The sequence below is a fragment of the Eretmochelys imbricata genome, chromosome 8 (genome assembly GCF_965152235.1).
Source record: "Eretmochelys imbricata isolate rEreImb1 chromosome 8, rEreImb1.hap1, whole genome shotgun sequence".
Taxonomy (NCBI): domain Eukaryota; kingdom Metazoa; phylum Chordata; order Testudines; family Cheloniidae; genus Eretmochelys; species Eretmochelys imbricata.
This window is the reverse complement of record NC_135579.1, coordinates 77779966-77805084: the sequence shown is the minus strand read 5'-3', so window position 1 is coordinate 77805084 and position 25119 is coordinate 77779966. Positions and strand designations below refer to the sequence as shown.

Below are 25119 nucleotides of genomic sequence, written 5' to 3'. Positions count from 1 at the left end.
GTAATACATTTTAATGTTTTTAGAAGGTCTCTTTCTAGAAGTCTATAATATATAACTAAACTCTTGTTGTATGTAAAGTAAATAAGGTTTTTAAAATGTTTAAGAAGCTTCATTTAAAATTAAATTAAAATGTAGAGCCGCCCGGACCGGTGGCCAGGACCAGTGTGAGTGCCACTGAAAACCTTTGCACGCGTGCGATAGGTTGCCTACCCCAGACCTAGCAGGTTACAAATGAAAAGGATAGAACTTCCCACCAACTGATAGATATAAAATGTCACAAACATAAAAACATTATAAAGTCAGGTTTGAATTTGGAGTGCTTTTCCTTCCGTGATTAATGATTGGCCTCAAATAGGATGGAAAAGGAAAGCAAAGTTCCCCTTGAACTAGCTTAAAAATGCCACAACTAAGAAAAAAAATATTGTAACATCAGTTTAAAAAACAAAACAAAAAAAACCCTCTACTAAAATGTAAAGGTCAGGAAAGATTTGGGTGTTTTTAAATGCTGTCTTGAAGAAATTTTTATAAAGGTTAAGATGTCATGTAGTTTCAGAGTTACGGGCATTGGAGGGGGGTCCATGAGTGCCAGCTACACCTCAGGCCACTCAGTGACTGTGAGACACAATGACAGTGGACAGCAGGAGGCTGGCAGATCAAGACTCTCACTGTGCCACTGGGGAAAACCATGTATTGCTCCCCAAACAATACAAGAGCTGTGTGAATATTTCAACCACCAAGTTCTAGGCAGTGTGAGTTCGTATAAAATACAAAAATAGTCCTGAAAAAACAACACAAGGGTCTAATTTAAATTCCCCAAATCAAGGAAATGTAGAGGACAGGCTCCTTCCCTGTCCTTAGCTCAATCTGCTGTGCCTTGCTATTGTAGTGCCTATGGCTTGTACAGTCACTCAGAGCCAAAGTCATCCCTGGTGTAAGCCTACTGAAGTCAATGGAATTATACCTGGGAAGAATTTGACCGCATCTGTTTTGAGATCCTTATAATAAAGGGCTGGGCGAGGGTAGAGAGGCAGCCTTAAGTCTGTGTCTTCTTTCTTCTATAGTCAATGGGGGTGGTGTGTGGGCAGGGTAATTTCCTTTCCCCAGTTCTGACAATGATGCCCTAACTCTCGCGGTCCTTCACTAACTCCCCATCCCTTTCTGTTCAAACTCACTGCTCTCACTTTTAAGGTTTTGCACAGGCCTGGCCTTGTCTACATCTTATTTCTCCTCTCCGGTTGCTCCCCACGTTTCACTCTAGTTCCTACTCTCTCATCAGGCATTACAGAGCCCTATGGGCTTGATCCAAAGCCCAGTGAAGTCTTTGGGACTTTATCTCCCCTTCCCACTCTAACCTTTGAGCCTTTTCGCACATTGCTCTGCTTCTCCTGGAATGACACCCATCTTCCTCTGCATTCAGTGTCTTCACCCTCCTCTTTCAAATCTTTCCTCAGAACCCACTTCATTTATTTGCTTCATTTACTTTGCTTTCCACTGATGATCTCCACTTCTGGGATCTCCAGGTTAGAAACATAAGTGGGCAAGTTGTGGTGGATATTTTTGGCAAACAATTTGGTGAACTAAATGCCTAAGTGTGGTTCAAAAGGTCAGTGAACCCATAGTTTGTTTTGCTCCCAAGTGTTCATATAGGTGGAATTCTGGTGGTGTGAATATTCATAAAATAGGAATAATAAAAACAATCCAAAAATAGTCCCAGGGAAAATGAATTTGTTTTATGGTTAAATGAATTTGATTTCTGGATGAAAGAACAGCTGACTGATTGTGCCCAATCAAATGTTACACAGAGGCCAGACAAATAATGGAAAACAAAACAAAACAAAACGCTTACAAAACTACTGTTAATTATGAATAGCTTGACTCCTCTAGTGCTAGGATTAATTCACAGTACAATGTGACTCATATAATCTTTAACTCTTCTCCTTTTTCCTACCTCTCCCTTTGTCTGTTTACCCCATTTCCTATATTCACCTGTTGTACACTGCAAGCTTTCCATGGGAGATACGATGGGCCAGATCCCCAGCCTGCCGTCTGGCAGCTTTGCATTGTTCAGGCAGCGTAAAGCAGCCAATTTAATGGGGCAGCTGAGAATTTAAATGGGTGGCATAAATCTGGTGTAGCTGACTCAGTGTCACCAGCTCCCAGTACCTACCGCTGGTGCAGGGACACACTGGGACATAGGAGGCATAGCTGCAGCACCTTGAATTACAGCAATCACCAGCCAGCAGAATGTCCTTCATAGGCTGCTCTAAATTATGCTGGGGATCCCAGCCAACCCCAGGATTGGAAGGGCAGAAAGGTGTCTTAGAAGTAGCTGCCCCTGACTTCCCACTCAAGGCTTGCTTGGAGCAGGGCTCAGTTGGACTCTCTTCTATAGAGTATCACTGTCTATAGAGTATCATACGAAGTGCTAGTGTTGTATAAATATTCACTAAAATAATGCACAACATTACCACCAAATCTTCTGAGGGTGTCAAGTTAAAGTTTCCTTAGTTTTTGTAATTGTCTAGGTTCCTCAAACGCTCTAAACGTTTTTTTCTGCAGGTCTAATCAATAGAATGATTTCTCTGACTACCTGAAATGGCTCTGCTGCAGGTAGTAAAATAAGAAGTTAGCCCAATTTTTGCAACAGCACAGATGCAAATAGCTATAACTATTTTTTATAGAAAATAAAAGTATCTTTATCACTCTTGGAGAAAACAGAAACGTTGCCCGGCTGAAATGATCTCTCATTTAGCAAACAAAACAGTTTTCCTTTGTAAGATGTATAATGTATGTAGCTGGGTGATAAAAACCTCATACTGGAGATAGGGAACTTTGCTATGGAAAGTACACACATGCGAGCCACCTCATGACCTCTCCTCACTCCATTATCCTCAGTCTCAGAGCACTCACTGCACAAGCAGAGCTTAGAGGGCCTAGCGTAATTTTATTTTTTCTCCATCTCTCCAGTAAGAAAAGGTATTCTATATAGTATTTGAATACCATGCTTGTTTCTCTCTCTCTCTCTCTCTCTCTCTCTCTCTCTCACACACACATACACCCACTCCCTCAAACAAACCCCTATCTTGTACTCTAGAAGTCTAGTTATAGTGTTAAAATGATGCTGAAACACAATATGGAGGCAGATTTTTCTGTCTAAAACTGGCTGGATTTTCCCCTAACAGCTGCACTCTAGATTTTAATTAAATAATACCAGTTGTGCCTTATTTAACTAAGCCAGCACATCTTCCTTATGTCCTGGTATTGTATTAATTTCATTCTGTGATTTTTTTCAACCTACAGGTTTACATCAAGATCGGTACCTTTCTGTTGCTAAAAACTATGCCCACACAATACTAAAGTTTGCAGAGTCAGGGGTATATTTTTAGTCAGGCTAACCTTGCCCCCCTGTTGGCAGGTGCAAATTGTGCCAACAAAATATGTGCCTGCAAAGTGAACTGTGGGCGCAAATCTGAGTACCTGACCCTCTAGCTATCTCACTTGCACATGCACAGAGGTACAAATATGCAGAGGCAAACTGAAGGGCACCTTTCTAAAAGTGAACCCCTGGAAATCACAAAGGGCAAGAAATGCCAAAGCTAAGATTGTAGCACCACTTTTAGCTCTTATAAATTGCATATCTTGTATGTTTTAATGATACACATTTGTATACAAACATCAGTAATGAGTTAAACAATGCAATTAACCAGAAAAATAGAAATAGGAAACACTGCTTTTGTGCTACACAGCTGAGTTAACTAATATTGCCTTTGGAATCCTATCTTTGTTATTTCCTGATTTTTTCCCAACAACTACATCACTTATTTGCATTTAATTTCCTTGTTTTTTTAAAAAAGACACGATTCCTGATGGTTAATTTTTTTTAGCATTTTAGTCGTCCCAAATAATCTTTGAAATTCAGAACTTTGTTGCTGCTATTATTTGACTGGGAATGTTTTTTTTGGGAGATCAGAGGAACAGGGCAGGGTACATTCATGTACACTGTGACAGCTGCATCTTTGCAATGGAACAACAGAAAGCTTGGAATTTGCAAAATATCCTAGAAAGCAGCAATACTAGTGAGATCCTAACGTTATGTGAAGTAATTACCTTTGATCAAAGGTCCAATCCAAATTAAAGGTAATGGAAGATGGACCAAGCCCTTTCTCTGCACCTACAATTGTCCCCAATAATATGATATATAAAAAAAGATTTTTGTTGAAAAAAAGATTTTGCCTGCTTGGTTGTTACCTTGGAACTTTAGGTCCTGGCTGTCCTGAAAGTTGCTGGTGATTGGAGAACAAATGAAGCATGACAAGACTGTGACAGCTGAGCATTTGAGAAGGGAAGGGATTTTTATTTGGACTTTGTGGTTATTGCTTTTGTTGACACTTACTTCATTCTAATACTTAATTGGAGAAAGGATGTCTTTGTTAAAGACACTGCGCTGTGCATCCTTCCATTTACGAGTGAGAAAGAATAATACACATTCCGTGAGACCCACACAAAGTCTTCCAGGGAAACCAAGGAAGACCGAACTTGACAGCTTCACTTCCCTCCCTGTGTTTTTCCAATGCAACCCAGGAGCAGAGCATACCTGCACATACAACTTTGAAAAAAGTATCTGTCATACTCAGCACTTTTGTGCACAGGTTGTAAGCCAAATGGCTAACACTTATTTGACATGTTGTTATGTTATATGCAAATGTATTTTAAAATAAATCTGTGAAAAACTTAAAGCACAGTCTGCAGGGATTTCTGTCTAAATCCCGCAGAGACTACCCCATTTTGTTCTTTAGCGAAAACAGAATTCTACAGATACCAGAGCAGAGCAGGACAAGGAGAGCAGTAAGGGAGAAAGTAGATCAGGTTAATTTCACTTAAAGGAATAGGGCCAGGTCTTGAGAACAGAAAGAAAGAGCAAGAAAAAGAAGCAGGAAAGCAAATGAGCCCATACGGAAAGCAAAGAAAAACATAAAGTAGAGCCAGAATCATTTAAAAAAATACAGTTTGATCCTGCACTATTTACTCTGCCAAAACTCTATTGATTTCAATGGGAATTGTATGGGAGTTGAGGATGCAAGATTGTGCCCCTTGTGAAGTAGGGATCCAAGACGAAATTTCTTTCCTTACTTCTCTTGATGAAATTAATATATGGCTGTGTTACTTGACCATCTCCTATTATGAATTTTAGAGCAATGTCTTCCCTGCATCAACAGAAAAAGACAGAAAGAAATGAAAAAGCCCAATGAAAGAAGCAGACAAACAACATTGTTGAGCTAAGGGAGAAGAAGCTTATCGCAGTGGGACTCTGACTCCTCATTCATGCTAAATAGGATGATGACTAGTTTTCAAGCAGCCGGGCTGCTGACACAATATCCTTTGGAAACCACTCTCTGTTATTGGTGAATCTCTTGTATCACATTTGTGTGGGTACCATTGCCCATTACTAATCAGCATAATGTCAAATGGGATCAACATTAACGGTGGCAAACATGATGCACAAAACAAACTTGACGTTGGCGATGCATCTGTAAAACTGCGTGAATCAACAGAGCCAGAGCAGATGTGTATTTGTGCAATTCATGCTGTGAACATTTGAGTGCTCTGTTCATGGAATCTGGTCCTCAGAGCTGATAGATCAGATATTTCATGGACCACATTCCATGAACAGAGCACTCAAACTTTCACAGTATGAATAGCACAAATGCACATCTGCTCTGGCTCTCTTGTTGCTCTGTTATATAGGACCTGTTTGTGATCTCACGTATCAGTACCGGTGGAATTCTATCCATTGTATCTGAATGGAGCTATTTGTCATCTACACTGATGTAACTCAGAGAAAACTCAAGTCCAGAGACTCCCATTTGTGCAAATTTAATTTCTGTTTCCTTTAATAGGACTTACTTTTTCACACTGAAGAGTGAATACTTAAGATGAAAAATATCCCTGGATCCAAATACTTCCTGAACTTTGAAAAACTTTGTATTCAGATCCTAATTTTATGTTTTGGGACCATCATCAATGATTATGCACCATAATTTCCCACTCCTTTAAGAGTAGTGTGAGCTGGGGTAGTTTGGTTCAGGGAGCTAAGGCTCTACTTTCATCTTTGGAAATGTAGGCTCAGATCCTCAGGAAATGTGAAAAACAACATCAAATTCCCTCACACAAAAATACAGTGCAAACTACACATTTACATTTAAAATACTCATGCATGTGTTCAATATTATGTTCTCACATCACTTTTTTATTTTAAAAAAATCCTCCTTGACAACAAAAGGGAAATAAATACAGTTGATAATCCCACAGGTAAGAACTCTACAGGTAGGAATGCTTGACCATATCTAGGCCTACAAACTTATAAATATGCTTGGGTATGCATCATGTTCTTTAGTAAATTCAAACTCTCAGTAAATAAGATTCTTCTTCTTTTCCTTTAGTCTGATGGAGGTATCACAAATAGCCAATAAACTATAGTATCAGACAGAGACACTTGTTGCTTGTTTAGACATATGACCTGACAAAAAGTAGGGGAAATTAAAAACAAAAAAACAAAACTCATAACAAAAACACAAAGAGAACGAAAGAAATATGCCAAGAGAAAATGTGGCACACATCCTTTATACATGTTTAATTTCTGTTGTTTTGGTTGGAAAACAGCTGCAGGTGTCCTCTAATTATATCACCATTTTCACAAATATCAACTGTCATATTTAATTTGTTACATTTACCGTACAGCCTCCTCGAACAGAACACTTCTTTCATTACACATTTAGTGCCAGAGTTTCTAACATTCAAGCTAACTTTCAAGCTAGTCAATTAATGCATTATTTACAAGTTAAATGTTATTAAAAACAGATTCTTAATTTACTAATGATTCAGTAGACCCCAGGCAATATTCCAATTTGTTTTTCTTGAAAATGGAATAACACTTAGAACACGGGGGAAAATAATGTCAAAGATAGTTTGGCCTACTCATCTGTGCTGTAGTTTCTGCTGTTTTTTTTTTTTTTCCTCCTAATTCCCCCTCCTGTTTTTTTATATTGTATTTTGAACACATCAGCTAACCAGTTGCAGAATGATTGAGAGGAAAGGTCTATGAAAAATGAAAAACCGCACAAACACTATTGTGAGTTTTGTTTTTGAAAAGCACCAAGCAGCCTGGAATGATTCAATACACATGTTCACCGTACAATACAGCACATTTTGATTTACAGCACCATTCTAGCATTACAGCAGGTTAAGAAGGTTAGAAGTCAAGGGAAATTAAATGTTATTAGCATTCTACTGTTGTTGTGCTGTGAGTCCATACCTTTTCAAATGCACTTTTAAACTCATATTTGTTTCTAAAGCTTTTATCTCATCAGAAACTTTCAGGAGCGCTTGTGTATAGTTAGCCTTTTCTATTTTTGTGTGGCTTTTCCTCTCATATATATGCTTGTTCAGATGCTTCATTAAAGACTAATTCCCTTCCTATTCCCTCTCCTTCACCCTCAGACTGCAATCACTTACAATATGGTGGTTGCCATTAAAATCAGAAGTACCATTTGAAGGTAATTATTGTTAGGACACTTAATATACCTGTAATTCCATGGTAATGCTAATGAGTTTCAAACACTAAATGTCAACATTTTAATGATGACCATTGTGGCTTCAAGATAATTGTGTCAATGTGTTTGTTTTAATTTGGGGGAAAAGTGAAATCTAAGCAGGAATTCATGATCATATGCATTTTCTGCCATAGCATGGTTTTTAAATTATAGGTGTACCTGACTCACAAATTTTGGGTCTGGCACTGAACATGAATTATGGGTGGGTTAATGTATGGATTCAATGTGCTGGGTTTAGCCTGTCACAGAGATAGGCCTACGTTACAAAGTTCAGAACAAGATATGGACAAAAATATGGATCCAAACTTTGTGTTTGTCTGTGCGTGCACTGGGGAGGTGGATGGAGGTACAGAAGGTCAGATGTGAAGTTCTGGTTTAGGCCCATGGCTGTTGATGGGTCATTTCAAAGAGGTGGCCAATATCAGGATTTAAATTCCTGTGGGCCTCAGATATTCAGGGTGAGCTTCCCTAGACAGCTAAATGTTTCAGGCGTCCCTTTTGTGGCTGTACCACATAAGGGATAAAAGTCTACTACTGCTAACAGCTTACAATGTTACTCCCTTAACTTAGGTGGTGGAGGTGGAACTAAAGTTCCGGGTTCTACCCCTGCTGAAGAGCTGTTGTGGTGGATCATTATAAGAGCATCCATCAGAAAATTTCAGACTTTGAAACTAATTTTGTGTTTATTCAACTTTACAATCACTTCTCTGTACTATCTGTGTTTCACATACCAAGAAACTGCACTACACTATGCAATCGAATTAGTTGTACTGTGACTCAAAGGCATTAAACAATGACTTTGATATTTTAAGTACTGACTAAGAGGAATTTTTAATTCCTTCCTCATAATGAAACAAACAAAAAAAACCCCCTTCAGTTACACAACCTTGAAACACGTATTCACTCTCTATTCTGGGTGAGACAGTAAAAAACCTCAGAGCATTTAGTTTGCTTAACGGCAGAATTAAAATTAAACAAGCATAGACATGCAACCTGAATGACACCCAGCAATGCTAGAGTAACAATTTGTAGCTTCTAAAACCTGTTATTTAACATAAGGGGTACATTTTTTGGGAGTTTTTCAGGTGCTGCTGAGTCTCACACCCGCTCCCCCTGCTTCTTTGTGAGGGAGGGAAGGAGAGAAGGGGGAGGGGACTTGTACTCACTTGATCAGAAGAGTTTCTGCGAGAACTCCAAAGCACACAGCTGCTGCGTGGAATACAGGACTGGGTGGAGGGTCCTTAAAAGCTACCATCATTCGATAGACAGCAAGGGGAATGATAGTCATTACAGCCAGGACCAAGCAGAGGAAGAGCCAATTCTGCCAGTGACAACACAGGATTCTCCACACTGATCCTTTCTGTAGCTGGTACTGGGGAAAAAAAGAAAAAAACCGGGTGAATTAATGCTGTGAAACTATGAACATTAACTGCTAATGGCACAGGACAGAGCACCTAAGTGATGATTCATATCTGACAATAAATATATGAATAGCTGTTGAAAGCTTGTTTGATTTTCACAAAGGGGATTAAACAAACATTCATTTGTTCATTAGTCTTGAGCAACACTTTTATGGTAGGAGATGCATTAAACCTTAACATGTGTCTGCAACCAAGATATTTGGGGTTTTTAAAGATTAAGACACAAATCAATGCATACTGTTTATGCAGAATGGCCTTGAACTACCTGTAATGGAGTGAGATATAGTTATTATACATTAACGCTGTGAATCTTTATCCTGTTGTAGGCTAGTAGGGATGCTACGTCTTCAAAGATAGACTGAAAGGGCCCAGTTCTGCACCTGCTGGTGCGCCTGCATAAACGTGTTTTCCTTTAATAATTTAAAAAAGCAAGCAGTTTAAATCTGCTTCCTGAGTTAAATTATACTGAACTGATATCCTCCCCCCGTGATAAAGTCACTGCATGTTGCAATCTGCACTGCAGGGTGAAGGAGTAGAGGACAGCTCCCAAAAGTGCTGGGTCAGTCCAGCATGCTGCAAAACTAAAAAACAAAACTAACCCAGATGTAACTGTGATAAGAAAAATCTCGTCTGCATCATGAGTTGACAGTGTCATGTCAGTTTTGTGCAATACCATGTTGCAGTGACATGAGATCACAGCGCTGACCCATGACTGTGGCAGAGAAGCACATAGCATGACTTGGGAAGGGATGTGTGTGTGTGCACCATTTTGTGCTCGCCTGATCCTGGGACAGCTGCGTGGTAGGCCAGTCTCCTGGTGTAAATTACAGCCATCTGTAGGCTGCTCTACATTATACCAGCAGCCATTAGCTCCAAGGGACTCTCATGGCACCTGGGGATCAGGAAATCCCAGGTTACTCAGACCTTGACCCTTCTGTTGGCTGCAGGAGGGGTATAGCTCAGAACTCATTAAATAGCTTTATGCCACTGGAAGATCCCCTTAAGTAGACTGGAACCTTCTGTGGCTGGTTACATTGGCTTTAGGGCCACTTTGTAACACTGGTGCAGTGTCAAACAGCGCGAGCCCAAAGAAGAACCTGTGTCCATGTTCTTTTGATCTGCAGGGCAAGACTGGAAGGTAATAAACGGAAAGAAACTGAAGACCTCAGCTGGTGTAAACCACTGTAGCATCACTGAATTCAATATGCCCATTCTAGATTACACTAGCCCAGAGAGATTTAACCTGGCTCAAGTGAATAAGGTACACTGTGTCTCTTTTTCCAGAGGGCAGTTGTTTTGTGAGAAGGGCTGCATGGTGTAAAGTTGGATATGACTGGGTCAGTGCAAACATAATCACAGACCTCCAGTCTCCCATTTAGGTGCCTCTGGGTCTTCACCTCATCTCACCAAGCGATAACATAAAAGGTTACGACGTGCAAAGCAAAAAGCTCATGTTGTTAGCTTCCTGAACTTGGAAAAAAATGAATTCCTAGAATTACTGTAAGCACAACACACTCGACATCATATGCCACTGAAATGGATGGAAGATGGCATCTGAATATTATTATTAATTTAATAACATATTCACATGGTTTTTATAATAATCTTACACATGGATTTTTGCATTACGATCAATGAGGGCTGTACATTTACTTGACTTATTATAATTCATCTTACTATTCAGACGTACAGTGGTAACACTGGTGAACAGCATTGTTTTTGGGAGATAACCACCAGCATCTTGTGATATCCCTATTCATCTGTTGTAATGTTTAGAAGTAGGGCTCTTAACTGTGGCTATTGGACCTGACAGCATTCTGTATTTCTCTCTGGCTCTTCAGTGCCAAAACCAATTAAAGACAGGCTGTGCTACCTATTGTCATGACTCAGTGTCTCAAATCCTGGCCTGGATTAAGTAGTCAGGGAAGAGAGTGCTGATTACATTACACATCCTTCTGACTACATTGCATGGAGATTACAAAAGGGCAACATGGCTTCTTGTGAAATATTGCAAGAAATCTCATGGGATAATAATTTATTATTTACATTCAGGAACTTCTCAATGGTCTCAGTGAAGATTGCAGCCACTCCAGCCAATGTGCTGTACAAATGCATAAGAAGTCAATATCCCTGAAGAGCTTACAATTTTCAGGCAATCATTGTGAAATGTCCTCCAAGGGGACATAATGTAACAAGGACCATCTTTACTATGTTACCCTTTTAGTTTGTGATTGCAGGTTCTTCTGGGAATTTCCTTATATTGCATCTCTCAGCAATGCTTTGACTTGGCTGTAGATTAAGCAGCTATGTAAAATATGCACAGAGAATTGTATACAGCCCATAGAAGAAGAAAAGTAAAAGATCACCCTTTTCTGTATTTGAACAGGACTGTAAATATACAAGTCTCAGAGAGGCAAGCCAGTGTAGGAAGAGTAGAACCTCTGCCCATTCCAAAAATATGAGAACTTCTCAAACACCATTTTCTTCCTTCTCTCTGGCTCCTACTGCATTCATCTATCTCCCTCCCCACAACTTCCAGGCTACATCCCTGCCCCAGGACCCTCCAGCTGAGACTAATTTGCTCTAGAGATGGTCCCAAACTAAACTCTGGAGCTGACTACCCTGAATTTTGAGAAAGTTGGATCTGAATCCAAATGCTGTGACTTGAGCAAGTTTTACTTTGCCCTCCTGAACATAACAATATGCTCCAGCTACAACTGGCTAAACTCCTTCCTCTCCATTCCATGAATGGAGAATAAAGTTCCCCTACCTTTGATGATCCCATTGTAGGACCTAGCAGCTTTGGCACTGTGTCTTCAGGCATCTGGATACCAGTCAGTTCAAACCATTTGCACTGTGGGGCATGAATCCTACACAATAGTGCAAAATCTCAAAGCATTAATAGACTGCTAGTCAGCACCTGGCAGGTCAGTTGACAGTCCTGCACCTTATTTCTAAAGGCAGAGGGGCACTACTGGACTGTTGTGAGCTAGGAGGAATTCAAGTGGCCCAGCAGAGGATTGCAAAGAGAGAAGGCTTGTGCACCAGGAGAATGGAAGCTAGATTTTACTAGATGGTCATAAGAAAGGAGGAGGGAACAGGGACCTGTTAGTGGGTGTTCAGATGAGAGAGTTAGCATTATTATTGGCATCTCAAGGAGGTAAAGGAAAAGAGAATTAGAAAGTTCAGATGTGTTTTGGTAGGTACCCAAACTCTTGCATGCTTTGTTGAACAAGAGATGACCCAACCCATAGAGATCAGACGAGGATCTAAAATTCCCCAAAGTTCAAGGCTGTTCATGTATGGGGTTTTACTTCACTACCATCTCTTTTCTGAACCACGTCAGGCTCACCCATCTCTAAAGAAAGCCCATGCTAGATTCACAAATTGCACATTATGAACGCTGAAATGGCAATACTCAGTACACAGTCAGATGAGGATGCAGGCATGTCTGTGCAAAAGAACAGAATAGGGCCTAAAGTTCTTAGCAAACTTGACTCTTGCAAAGGATTGTGGGGGCTAAGCTAGGAGAAGGACAGCTATTGTGCCAAGTTAACTTCACTACACCCACTTGCCTGTCATTATTTTGCTGAAAGTCAAGAGAAGGGACTGACTGAAGAGGGGACCTCGAGCATCAAGACACATAATGGATTCCTTTACTGCACCATTACACTTTTTTATTTTCACTTTTGATGCCATTTAGCATTTAAAGAGGTAGCGTTTGGGTGGAATCAGTTTCTCCAAACTCCATATCTTATACTTAGAGTATCAAAAAAGTTATTTCAAGGGCTGTGTTGCTATGTGATTGCAAAAACAGCATTGCAGGAAGAAATGTCACCAATAAGAGCTTTTGGAAAATAGAAAACATTTAGCTATTGTGAGATTATTTTTCAGTGTCATTGTTTAGAAGCACCTGAAATGACTGTAGCTTATGTCTGTACATTTGATAGGCAGTGTGACTCACTCTGTGATTACGTGAAAATACAGGAGAGGGAAAATGGACATAGCCCATAGTTAGGATTAAACATGGGTCACAAGAAATAATCAGTGTTTACAGCACATTTAACCTGGGTGCGGTAAATTTGTTCATATTTTATTTAAGAGTAAATTTCCAGTGGGGAGTGTGTGGTGGCAAGGACAGGACTCCCATGCCAAATGCCAATGGACTTTTGCTGAGTCTAACAGTCTGGGAGCTCACAAAACAAGAATCATTTCTTGCCATAATTAAACTGTGAAACGTATTTGCTTTAAAAAAAGTTTTAATTACAATTGGTGTTTCCGATCCTAGTGCTGGAGGCAGTTCTCTTGCTGAAAATTGATGCCATTCATGGCACTGACAATAGGCAAACCCAGTGGAAAAGCCTGTAAACAAGCTTCTAGCCTTTAACCATTGGAGAAAGCATTTTTGTTGTTACACTGTTTTTAAACCAGATTGGAAATGGATCCACATACTTTTCTATTGAGCTGACAATTATCATACTGTTGACATCACAAAGAATATCATTTTTCAGCAGCATGGCCACCTCCAGCACTAGACTCACAAATGTCAATTGTAACTGAAAGCTGGTTTAACAACCACACCCTCAACATTTTAGTTTGTTTCTGGTGAAAAACAATTCTTATCTTGAGAACAATGGAAACTTCTGGGCTGAGCAAAAGAAGTGCAGCTGACGGCCAGTTCCTGAGGTGCTGAGCATCCTCAGCTCCTCCAACAGTCATGTGCATTCCCCACCTCACAGCATTAGGCCCCATTTGAATACAAGAGTAGTAGACCTTCACTCTAAACTGTGCAGTAAAGAACTGGTATCTGGGTTGGGTTGCCTAGGATCTATAGCGCAGTGCCAATTCCAAAAGTGCACAGAAGAATCACTTTTTTCAAACCATATGTCATCATGCCAGGCATTATTTCAGCAACAAAAAGATACCCCCCTTCAGTGTGGAGCAGACAGGAATTAGATCATTTGAAAGAAGGGAATGGAGGAATTGCCTCCTCACAGCGATGACAAAAAAGTCTCTGCTTTCATCTCCTTCACTTGAACTCTCTCATGAAAGGGTCAAGGGGCACATTCTGGATGCAAAGATTGAAAAAAAATCAATTTCAATTGAGGGTCTAAAAGACAGATATAGGTCTACAGCTAAATCCTGCCTTGCATCACTGACCTGGGACACTGAAATGAACATGGCGGATCTTAACATATACTGAGAACGGAGTTCTTCTTGCATAGTCAATAATAAATATGCTTGCATGAGAACAGGTGACAATGGAAGAAGATAGTCCAGTATGTGCCCAGTATTAAGGAAAAGCTGTATTACATTGTTTAATAAAGATGGATGACAACAGAATACTATTAATATTTATAGTATTTCTCGCAATAAAGCCTCTCTCTGTTGTATTCCCTCTAAGTAGAAATCCCCCAGTATAACTCGCCCTACAGCTCACAGCCACATGCCACAGCGTGACCTAACCAGAACTGTAATGACAATACGAATGCCAGTGTTAGTCACAACACCGGAGAAACTGTTCCTCTACATTCATGCTTGTGTAAAGAGGTCAGTATAGGTATGGCAAATGACGGTATCTGTGTAAACATTACAGCCTGAGTCCCTCAGAGATAACACACTTGGGTGAACTAGTTTGGGGGTAAGTAAGACCTAGGCCAAAGCTCAGTTTTAGTCCCTGATCAAAACTTAACTTTTTATGGTGAAGTGCTATCCACTGGATCCAGGTGCCTCTGACTGGAAACAATGAATGCATATAGTCTGAAATTTCAATTCAGGGGTCAGGGGCTTAATACAATGACTGAAGTAGCCCTGTGTGCTCCTTATGTGGCTCTGATATTTGCGGGAGGGGGGGAGAAAGGACCAGAAATGAACAACACTGATATCTGAAGCCCTAATTTTGTCCTCAGAGCTGGTACATAACAGGCAAGCTTCTCCACCTGGGGCCACAAAAATGTGTCAACCCTGAACTGGACTGGAGGGACCAGTTCTAGGGGTGAGAGGTCAGTTCATTACCCATGTATCTAAGTTCACAGCCTCTCTTGAGACTGTCAGCCTGTGTGCAAAGTGTGATATAGCATTTGTGATGCGAGCAATTGTCCATCAATGTGGACACTAAGGAATCTGAATAAAACTACCGATTGATTTTACACTGGCCACTCAACAGGTGGCAGATAATAGTGATTTTTTGGTTACTACTACTGCTGGGCAATTTACTGTCAATATTTGTTTTACTTTTTAAAATAATTCTCCCACTTTGTGCTCGCTTTCCATAAATACTGAACAGTATTTTTCCTGGTGAACATGTCTGCGGAGAGCAAATTCTAAATCACGTGTACAAGCATTTGTAGAAACCCAGTGTTCAATCCACATAAACAAATATTTGCTCCAGAAGCCCATGCAGATTCATCCAGTCAGAAACAATGGCACGTGATTTATCTGACCAATCACAACTAAGCAACACAGCTCAAATTTAGTATAATCAGTTGATGGATTAAAATACTCAATAATACTCCAGTTATTGATGGATTAAAATAACTAAATCTGAATGGTGGAAAAATCCAGTGCCATGTGATCTGCTCACTGATATTCTGTGAGCAGAATGCATACATTATTTGCTGCTGAGCTGTAATCTCACTGTTGATCTGGGCTAGATTTGATCCAATAATATAGTGCAAATCTAACCTTATTTTAGGGGAGAACCCTAAAGATCAAAGGCTTTGTATCCTGTTAACAATCCCTTGGGTCATTCAGTCTCCCCTTAAAATTCTTTGTGTGTTTTTAAGAAATATCATGCCTGGAGCTTAGTACACATAAGCAATCCTACAATAATATGCCAGTGTCTGTGTGTCTGATGGAGGAAAAACAACTTCTGTAAGGAAACAGCTTTCACTTGCAAGCTTCCAAGGGTTCGTTGTAAACAACGCTGAGAAAAAAACCTCCCATTAAAATATGAAAAATATCTCTGGCAGGATGTTCAGCTGATATAAATGGGGGTAACTCCATTGCTACACCAATTCACATAGCACAGAATCTGGTCCCTAGAGACTGTATTTTTCTACATTTTAATACAGCAATCTTATTGTGTCCCAGTATTGTTTTAGATGCCCTAATCCAGGCACTTTCTTTTATTGTTATTGGGTTTTGCCTCAAATGTCACACTTTCTGGTCAGGAGTTACAGCTGAAACAGCCACAGTACTGAAAATCTGGGCTTGGGCTGGCCCCTAGCTGAGTGCTGTTGAGCTTTATTGTTCAACTGAATTAGCTTGGATTAAATGCAGCCTGCAATTCACTGGGGTTTTTTTGGTGTCCAGTGGACTGTTTTGCTGCACTGGAAGAGTCGTGACCCTCTCTCCCTTGACACTTGGACACAATTTATACTGGCTATTTTACCCTTGGAGAGACTCACAGCTGGTCTGCATGATACCCCATATCGTTTTTATGATAAATGAATGTCTTTCTTAAAGTATCTTGGTCCTGGTATGGTAAACGATATGCTGTCTCCGAAGACAGAACAGCTTCTATTAGATGCAGCTATTACCCAGCCTGTTCCGTTTTTTCATTTCCTCCTTTGTTCTAGTTTTGATTTTCTTTTCTCCTTTTCTATCTTAGTATTTTTTTGTGATCTTATCAATTGAGAGATGTTTTGGGTCTTATGTTTCTGGGGGGCGTGTTTTCATCTTAGCTTGCTTTGTAGATAATTTCTTGTAACCTTTGTCCTTGAAAATGTACAAAGACACCTCCTAGCCCCAAAAAGTGGTTCTTGAGCATGTCTTCAGCAACCAGTAAACAAGACCAAAGCAATTTCTAGAGACAGTCTGTGTGAAACCCACCTCCTTCTGCAGTAACAAGAAAAAGAGAAGAGCAGCTAGGTAGCAGTTTATGAAACCAGGAGAGGTCTTAGTGGTGTTCTTATTGTTAAATATCTACCAAGAGTTCCAGAAACCGAATAAGCAAGCACTATCTCTCTCTCTACCTTCTCGCTTTCCATGTTTGCTTTCTGTTTCCCTCTACTCCAAGACAGGTCACTGTATCTGCAGGTCACATGAAAAATGTCCTGGACAGTTTTGAGTAGCATGTGGTAATAAGACACAGTTTCCTATTGATCATCCAACTTTCCTGTGATTTTGGACATCTCTTTATTATTTTTTTGGGTGGAGAGAGGGGAGGAGAAGGAATGGGGAGAACTTAGTAAATTTAATTTTTTTTAGGATCTCAAGAACTTATATGGAAAAGCTCAAGACACTTGAAAACTGATGAGGTCCCAGAATAGCAGTTTCAATCAGAGGTATAGAAGAAGAGTAATGCTACAAGCTCTGCACCATCCAAGGATTCTTTTATGCAAGGCTAGATCCACTGGCTTTAGGTCATCTTTGAACTGGAATACTGGCATATTGGAGGGTCTGGTCCATCATGAAACTGTCCATTTAAAACTGTGCCAGGAAGCCAGGAAGAGAGGGGGCTGGAGTAAATTTGGAGCAGAAGGTTTGCAGTAAAGCAGAAAGAGTGTAGCTTCAGGGGTAATCCTGTCTTTACCATTCTTTTAGAAATCCCTGTTCATGGTTAGAAGGCACTTTCTGTGAATTCTTTACTCATGATATGATGTCAGAGGCCAACTCGTTTTGAACCAGCATTGCTATAATAAAAGGAGAATGCCAGAGTTTGAACCTCCACATGACTTTTATGGCCTTATTCTCCACTGACTTAAATCTAGTATGTATTTATTTACACCTGGGCAAAGCATTTATACATATTACTGTTCTGGTTTGGTAGCTTTGCATACTCACTTTGCAGAAGTACACATGAACTACCCATCTCTTCTCAGTGAAGAACTATGCCGATAGTCTGTTAAGCCCATGGAATGATCTGCGTGGAAAGAACACTGAAGCTGAACCAGAGAGAGTGTGGAAAAGTATAGTTTAGCTCATTAATTTATGTAATGGGGAGTGAAGCTGAAAACATGTATAAATCCTTTGACTTTGCTGAGGAAGGAGATAAGAATAACTATGACTTCATTGTGCATTTCATTCTGACAAGGAATATAATACACAAAGGACGCAGAGGCCCAGTTAAAGCATGGGAATAGCCCTTTAAGCAGAACTTTTTCACAACTCCTCTTCACTGTGGAGATCCTTTTCATGGCCAGCTGTGCCAAATTTAGGGTCACTGATGTTGTGTAAATTAGCCCTATTGCAGAAGAGAATTAGGCCATAATATCCAGGTTAACAGAGACCACAATTGTCTCCTCTTCACTGGATTATGGATTGGCTGCCCCTTGACACTGCCAGGATTTTGTCACCTCCTGTCTGGTACCAAAAGTGTCTCAGAAATCTTCTGAAGGAAAATGAGGCATCTGTACCACAAAGAAGTTCTATAGTTCTTAGTATATGTGATTGAAAAATGATTAAGGAGAGGACAGATCCAGAAAATCAAAGCTATGGTTGAAATACCACCAACTAAAAATGTGTGGATCTGGGATAAACCAGAGGAGTGTGCTTTTGTGAATCTAAGGGCATGTCTATGTTGCAGCTGGGAGCAAATCTCTCAGCCTGGGTAGACAGACTTGTGGTAGGGGGGCTCAAGTTAGCATGTTAAAAATAGGAGTGAGGACATTGCAGCTTGGGCTCTCATGCCCACCCGACCCCAAATCTGAGCTTGGGTGGCTAGCCTCTGTCTTCACCGGAGCTGCCATGTCCACACTGCTATTTTCAGCATGCTAGCTTGAGCTCTGCTAGCTTGTTCCCAGCTGCAGTGTAGACATACCTTAAAGGATCTATTACCCACATCTCCAGAACTGCACTTTATGATATTTCCAGGTATACTGCATCATTGGATGCTACACAGAGATGATAGGAAGTCAGTGGCAAGATGTCTTTCAGATGCTGGGACCAGATATGCCACACAGAGAAAAGAATGTGTGGTACGAATATGGGTAGTAAGAACTTCACAAAACATTTGCAGGATCTTGATAATTTCTATCAGACCATAAGAATGGCCATATTAGGTTAGACCAAAGATCCATCTAGCCCAGTATTCTCTCTTCCGACAGTGGTCAATGCCAGGTGCCACAGAGGGAATGAACAGAACAGGTGATCCTCAAGTGATCCATCCCCTGTCACCCATTCCCAGCTAGGCAAACAGAGGCTAGAAACACTCAAACCATTATTAATAAACAGTGAAGATCTGTATTAAGGTCATCCTAAATACCAACTATTGCTTGTGCATTTGATGAGGTTTAAACCTGTTAATGAATCTGTGCCAGGGAAGTCCCTAGTAGTTGACACTGTACCAGTGGTGATGGTGCCATTTTGAGAACTGTTTTTTAAAAACAGTAGCAGGAAGCTAGGAAGGAAGGGAGCTAGGGAAAGTTTTAGGGGGAAGTTCTATAGTGAGGCAGAGAGAGCACAAGAGGGAGCGCACCTGTAATACTGTTTTGTTCATTCTAATAAAGTTATCTGTTCAGTAATAAAAGAAAGTAACTTTTGCAGTGATTCTTTACCTGTGTCACATGACACACATACAGTATATTATATATTGAACATATTACAATGACGAGAACTTTTGAACAGAGGTGAGATGAATGAGAAAAGCCCCTAGGGCAGAGGGAAAAGAGCGGCTTTTCCCAGCTAGTTCTATCCACTGATTACAAAGGAAAATTCAGTGGCAAATCTCAAGTTAAGATATTTTTGCAGGAAGTGTGGTTTTCAAAACTAAAAGTTTGTGTGTGCGTGAGAGATGGGGGTTCATTCTGCAAACAGTAGTTTTGAACTGCTTCTATCGGGCCACAAGAGTGCCCATTTTCTTAACTAGCATTCATCCATGTCTGACAAGGCGGATGTGGGACCAATCCTTAGAAACAAGGGAATGTCTTTAATTTTGACCATAAATGGAACTATCTGCATGGCACTGTATTATGTGGAATGTGCATGGGATCTTATTCCGACCACTTACATTTTTAGACTTCTCTTGAAAGTGAGATCTGATCAGAGTGGATGTTTCTCTTCTGTGTGTAACACTGCAGGAATGCCTGATCATATTAGTAATTTTACATCACAGCAGATCAGTTTTACATTATAACTCTTCAGATATGCAGAATGTTCCTGAGAGGAGATGATGCACAGACTGGCTCCTGGAAAAGCACTGCTTATTTGCTGGCTCTTCCTTTTTCCAGAATTCCTCTCAGTGAAGTGATAAATCATGTGGTAAATGCTGGATGGCACATAAAAGAGAAATTTCATAATACAGAAAGCCTTGCTTTGTTGAATGCTGGTGTTACTAATCTGACAGGATCCAGTCCGAGAAAGTCATCATTATCTTTCCATTTTTACAGAAACTACTTTCTACTTTCTCAGATTTTGGATCTGATTCTGACCTTGCTTGCATCAGCCTTCTGCCAGCATAACGCCACTAACTCCATGGAGTTACTCCTGAGTTTCACCAGTTACTGCCCTATCTATGTTGCATTTCAGAGCATTATATGGATTAAACAACTATTGCTATAATATAGTTGTGTTAGAACAAATGCTGTGTTACATTTCCTATAGCTCCACCTTTGGTTCCTTTTAAGCATGAGAAAATGCAATAGGACAAACTGAATAATTAGCACTGTTGCTGGTTTAAAATACATTTCTGATTGGCACTTGAGCACTTTAGCACAACTTAAATGCTGAACTTCTTATCTATTTCCCTTCTCGTCTGTGGAGATGTTATGTGAGGCACAACCTGCTTCAGCCATGACATTTGCTCATGTGCAACAGGACTTGAATTAGCCTATCACTAATTAAAGCTAGGCATCATCTTACCCCACCCCCCATGTACATTCCATGCTGCCCCTGAATGGGCTAGTGTGGGTGCTGAGAGAAGAGGGTCATACAGAATGGAAGTTTTCGAACAGGCTTTAGTCAGGGATTCAAACATTTTTTATTTGCAGTTACAGTTGGACGAAGGATCATTCCAATCCTCCTGAAATTACTGCACAGGTGTTACAGTGCATGGTTTATAGCTACTCCGTCTTGCTCTATGCTTGTGAACTATACCCTTTCCTGCTTTGCACCTGGACTTGTAGCAGTTGAACACATAAACCCTCTTGTGGAAACTCCCAGCTAACAAACACCATATACAGTAATCCAGAAGGAATTACTATTTGATATGAACATCATTTAATGAGCGCCCAGCATTCATCTGTAAATGCACACTGTTAATTTAGGGCCTGCTACTCATTAATTAGAGGCATAGTGGCAAGTGCCATTGAGCTATCTGCAATGTTTAAGGTTACATCAAGCCCTAGTAAATGGTTTGCTGATAACAAGATGCATCCATCTTCATTACTTGGCCACTCCTGTCTGAATTTGCTCTGCTTCCTGTAAGGGCTATGTCACTTGGAACTGAAGAATTAAACTTTTATCCAAACCAGATTCTGCACTTTCACCTCTTTTTATTCCTTGAGTAGTTCCAATTTATTTTGCTTAAATGACACTGGATTACCTAACAGGGAGCGGAGCGGTAACCTAACCTAAAACAGTCTGAAAATCTTTAGTTCTGGGCCTGACTGTAGCAGTGGGTTAACATTTATAGAAATGATTACATTTATATTTCATCTGATACTGGTCTCAGTGTAAAGAAATAGTTTCTCATTTTTCTTTTCATAAGGTTACAGCTTAGATAGGATAAAAAAACAGAGGAATACAGGAAATTAATTTTAAATCTGAAGAATAAATATCTCTTTCTGTTCAAGTTTACTTTTGCAGTGTTACACGCTCAAAATAGATATCATTCAAGGCAATCATATTTCAGGTAGAATAATTCATAAACAGTAGAAAGAAACTTCCATGTAAATCCTGAGCTATACATGTGACTGGGAGTGTTCATCCAGGTCAGGATCACTGCAGCTAGATTTTCTCTTCCCTAGTTTCAGTTTAAACATGCTCTGTTATGAGCATTATTGCTACTGCTGGGTCTAAGGTGATGTAGCTTGAAAGTAATCTCTGATTTCCTAAACACATTGTTTCCCCTTAAAACTTCAGGTATGAGAACTTAACATTGGAAACTAACCTGTGCTGGCAGATGGTTTCTTTAAGTAGTTGCTGCTAGACTCATGTAACAGTACCTGGCATGGTTATTTAACACATTAGGGTGCTCTCAGGTATAGCCTATTGCTTTCATGAACCATAGTTCAATTTTAAGCATCACTGGCTGGGATAGGTAATTGTAATCATAGGGAGAAGCAACTTTCTGGCATTTGATGTTCAAACTGTGTGTGTATGTGGAGGCAAAGAGAAAAGTTGCTTACTGGAATGATAGCTCAAGGGAGGGTTTCTGAAAACCTTTGCGCCATTGAGTTGGCACACTTATCACAGAGTGACAGGTGACAGTGCAGGGCTTAACGGGCGGAAAACCTTCCAGGGTGCTGCTGCATGTTGTGAAATGTAAATTCCCTTCTCAGATGCAAGCTAATAAACAAAAACATCAGCTGACAGTTCAAACAATGGATCAGCTGAGAACAGAAATGTATAGATGTATAGATTGTGATTTTATGCCCAGTGCAGTGCAGCAAAGACTAGGCAAGGTTTGTTCCGCAAGGAGCACACCAGTAACCCAGTAGATGATATACTGTGCTGGAGGCTCCTTTCCACTGCAGTCGGAGAAACACACAGCTAAAAAGTTTTATTTCAGTACAGAAAGTTTGTCAGGGGACTAGTCATGCTCATGTGTCATTCTTCCAATGGCCTGTGTCTCCAATATGCACAAAATGAGAAAATAAAACTGATAGGGTGGTCAGAAAAGAGAAAGCAGACATAAAGCTGGCTTTGTAACATTTAGACTTGAAGTCATCTACATTATAAATGATTGAAACAGACAGTATCTTAAATTTACCAGAAGGATGAGCTGGACCCTTGAGGTAAGTGCTCTTTGAAGCTAATGTGCTACTGTACAAAGAAAGCTTTTTCCTTGGAAAAGATAAAGCTAATACTGTGGTGGCATAGGCTACAATGCTACCACTGAAATGGAGGTCAAATCTGAAGGTCCTTTGCTAGCAGAAAACTACATGGAGGTATTTTAATTTTTTTATTATTATTATTCAGACAAAAATTCTGTTCTAGACTCTAAAGCTTTACATGCAGGCATCTGGTTAGAAAAGCACTCAACTGTCCAATTTCTATTATTCAATATTGCATTAAAAAAACCCCAACAAAACTTTGGGCCCTGGCAGGTCAAGGCGATTTTTAAAAAGGTTAAAAGCTGTTCAGAAGGGTTACAGTATCCATAAAGGCAAATGAGATTATATGTAAAGGCTGATGGGGAAAAAGCAATAATTGAGATAAACCGCTACTGTCTCAAAAAGGTTTAGTCTGAGGAAACGCTGATATTAAAGGAGAGAAATTGAAAGACTTACAGATCAACTGTCACATCAAAGACAGCAGAATATTTCATTAAATTTGCAACAATTGTGTTTACTTTTAATGTTTACAAGGTTTTTGACTTTGTTCCATCATTGTATAGTTAAATATTTTTGTAATAACTTGGGAAATATTGTCATTGCATGTCTCCAACTTCCAGCTCTCAACTATTGACCTCAGTGTTCTTTGCATCTGTAATATTATAAGCCTTTGTTATGGAAAGAGTTATGATTTTTCAATCAAATACACGGTGAATGTACAAACCCCATAACATCATCTGGATAATGACTGCATGGATACACTTGTAAAATATATTTTAGAAACTCCAGGGAAATAAGATTGGGAAAAAACATCACAACCATTATTCTCTGCTGTTTGCCACTAATTGAATGAATGATCATTGGGAGAGATGCGTGCTGAATGTGAATGCCTGCTGTTCAGGTGTGTGGTAAATAAAATAGCACATAAGACGGAAGATACAAGATGACTGGATCAAAATGTTATTATGGTCCTGAAATTCCAGCCATGAAAGTGACATAAGGGCTGAATTGAGTGCAGGATCTTTGATTAGCCCACATAGTATTGGAGCATATAGAGAAATTGCAATCCAGATGTCAAACTCCCCTTCCTTCTCTATTGAAACCTTTACAAGATAATTACTCAAAAAGAAAAGGAGGACTTCAGACTAACAAATTTATTTGAGCATAAGCTTTCGTGAGCTACAGCTCACTTCATCGGATGCATCTATATCCCAAAAGACTGTAGTATACTATATCCCAAAGACTGTAGTAGGTATTATCAATGTGGTAGTAGGCTGGAGGGAAGAGAAGGACTGACTGAAGCTATGAGATGTGGTGTACAAAGAATGAGGAGCAAGTGTAAATGAGCTCCTTTCACACCCTGACCAGTTTCACCACAATATCCCCTGAAGAGCTGAGTTTGAGCTTTACTGTCTTTGTGTACTGGACCTTTGAATAGATTGGCTCAGTTTGAATTGGCTTAGCGGCTAGATGGAGCTTGTGGAATTTTTTAGACAAAGGAAATGCAGTGGATCTAATTTACCTAGATTTCAGTAAGGCGTTTGATACCGTGCCACATGGGGAATTATTAGTTAAATTGGAAAAGATGGGGATCAATATGAAAATTGAAAGGTGGATAAGGAACTGGTTAAAGGGGAGACTACACCGGGTCATACTGAAAGGTGAACTGTCAGGCTGGAGGGAGGTTACCAGTGAGTTCCTCAGGGATCGGTTTTGGGACCAATCTTATTTAATCTTTTTATTACTGACCTACGCACAAAAAGTCGGAGTAAAGTGGGAGTAAATAAAGTTTGCGGATGATACAAAGCTGGGAGGTATTGCCAATTTAGAGAAGGACCGGGATATCATACAGGAGGATCTGGATGACCTTGTAAACTGGAGTACTAGTAATAGGATGAAATTTAATAGTGAGAAGTGTAAGGCTATGCATTTAGGGATTAATAACAAGAATTTTAGTTATAAGCTGGGGATGCATCAATTAGAAGTAATGGAGGAGGAGAAGGACCTTGGAGTATTGGTTGATCATAGGATGACTATGAGCTGCCAATGTGATATGGCTGTGAAAAAAGCTAATGCGGTCTTGGGATGCATCAGGAGAGGTATTTCCAGTAGGAATAAGGAGGTGTTGGTACCGTTATACAAGGCACTGGT

At 40.0% G+C, this 25119-nt stretch overlaps 1 protein-coding gene across 2 annotated transcripts in view; it reads right to left on the bottom strand.

Annotated features, from left to right (window-relative positions):
- LOC144268826 (uncharacterized) overlaps nucleotides 1-25119 on the bottom strand; it is a 195543-nt gene that overhangs the window by 15049 nt on the left and 155375 nt on the right. For both annotated transcript variants that reach the window (XM_077824079.1, XM_077824080.1), the window contains one exon: nucleotides 8777-8982. In XM_077824079.1, the coding sequence (XP_077680205.1) occupies nucleotides 8777-8982 (206 nt within the window). The remainder of the gene's footprint in view (nucleotides 1-8776; nucleotides 8983-25119) is intronic.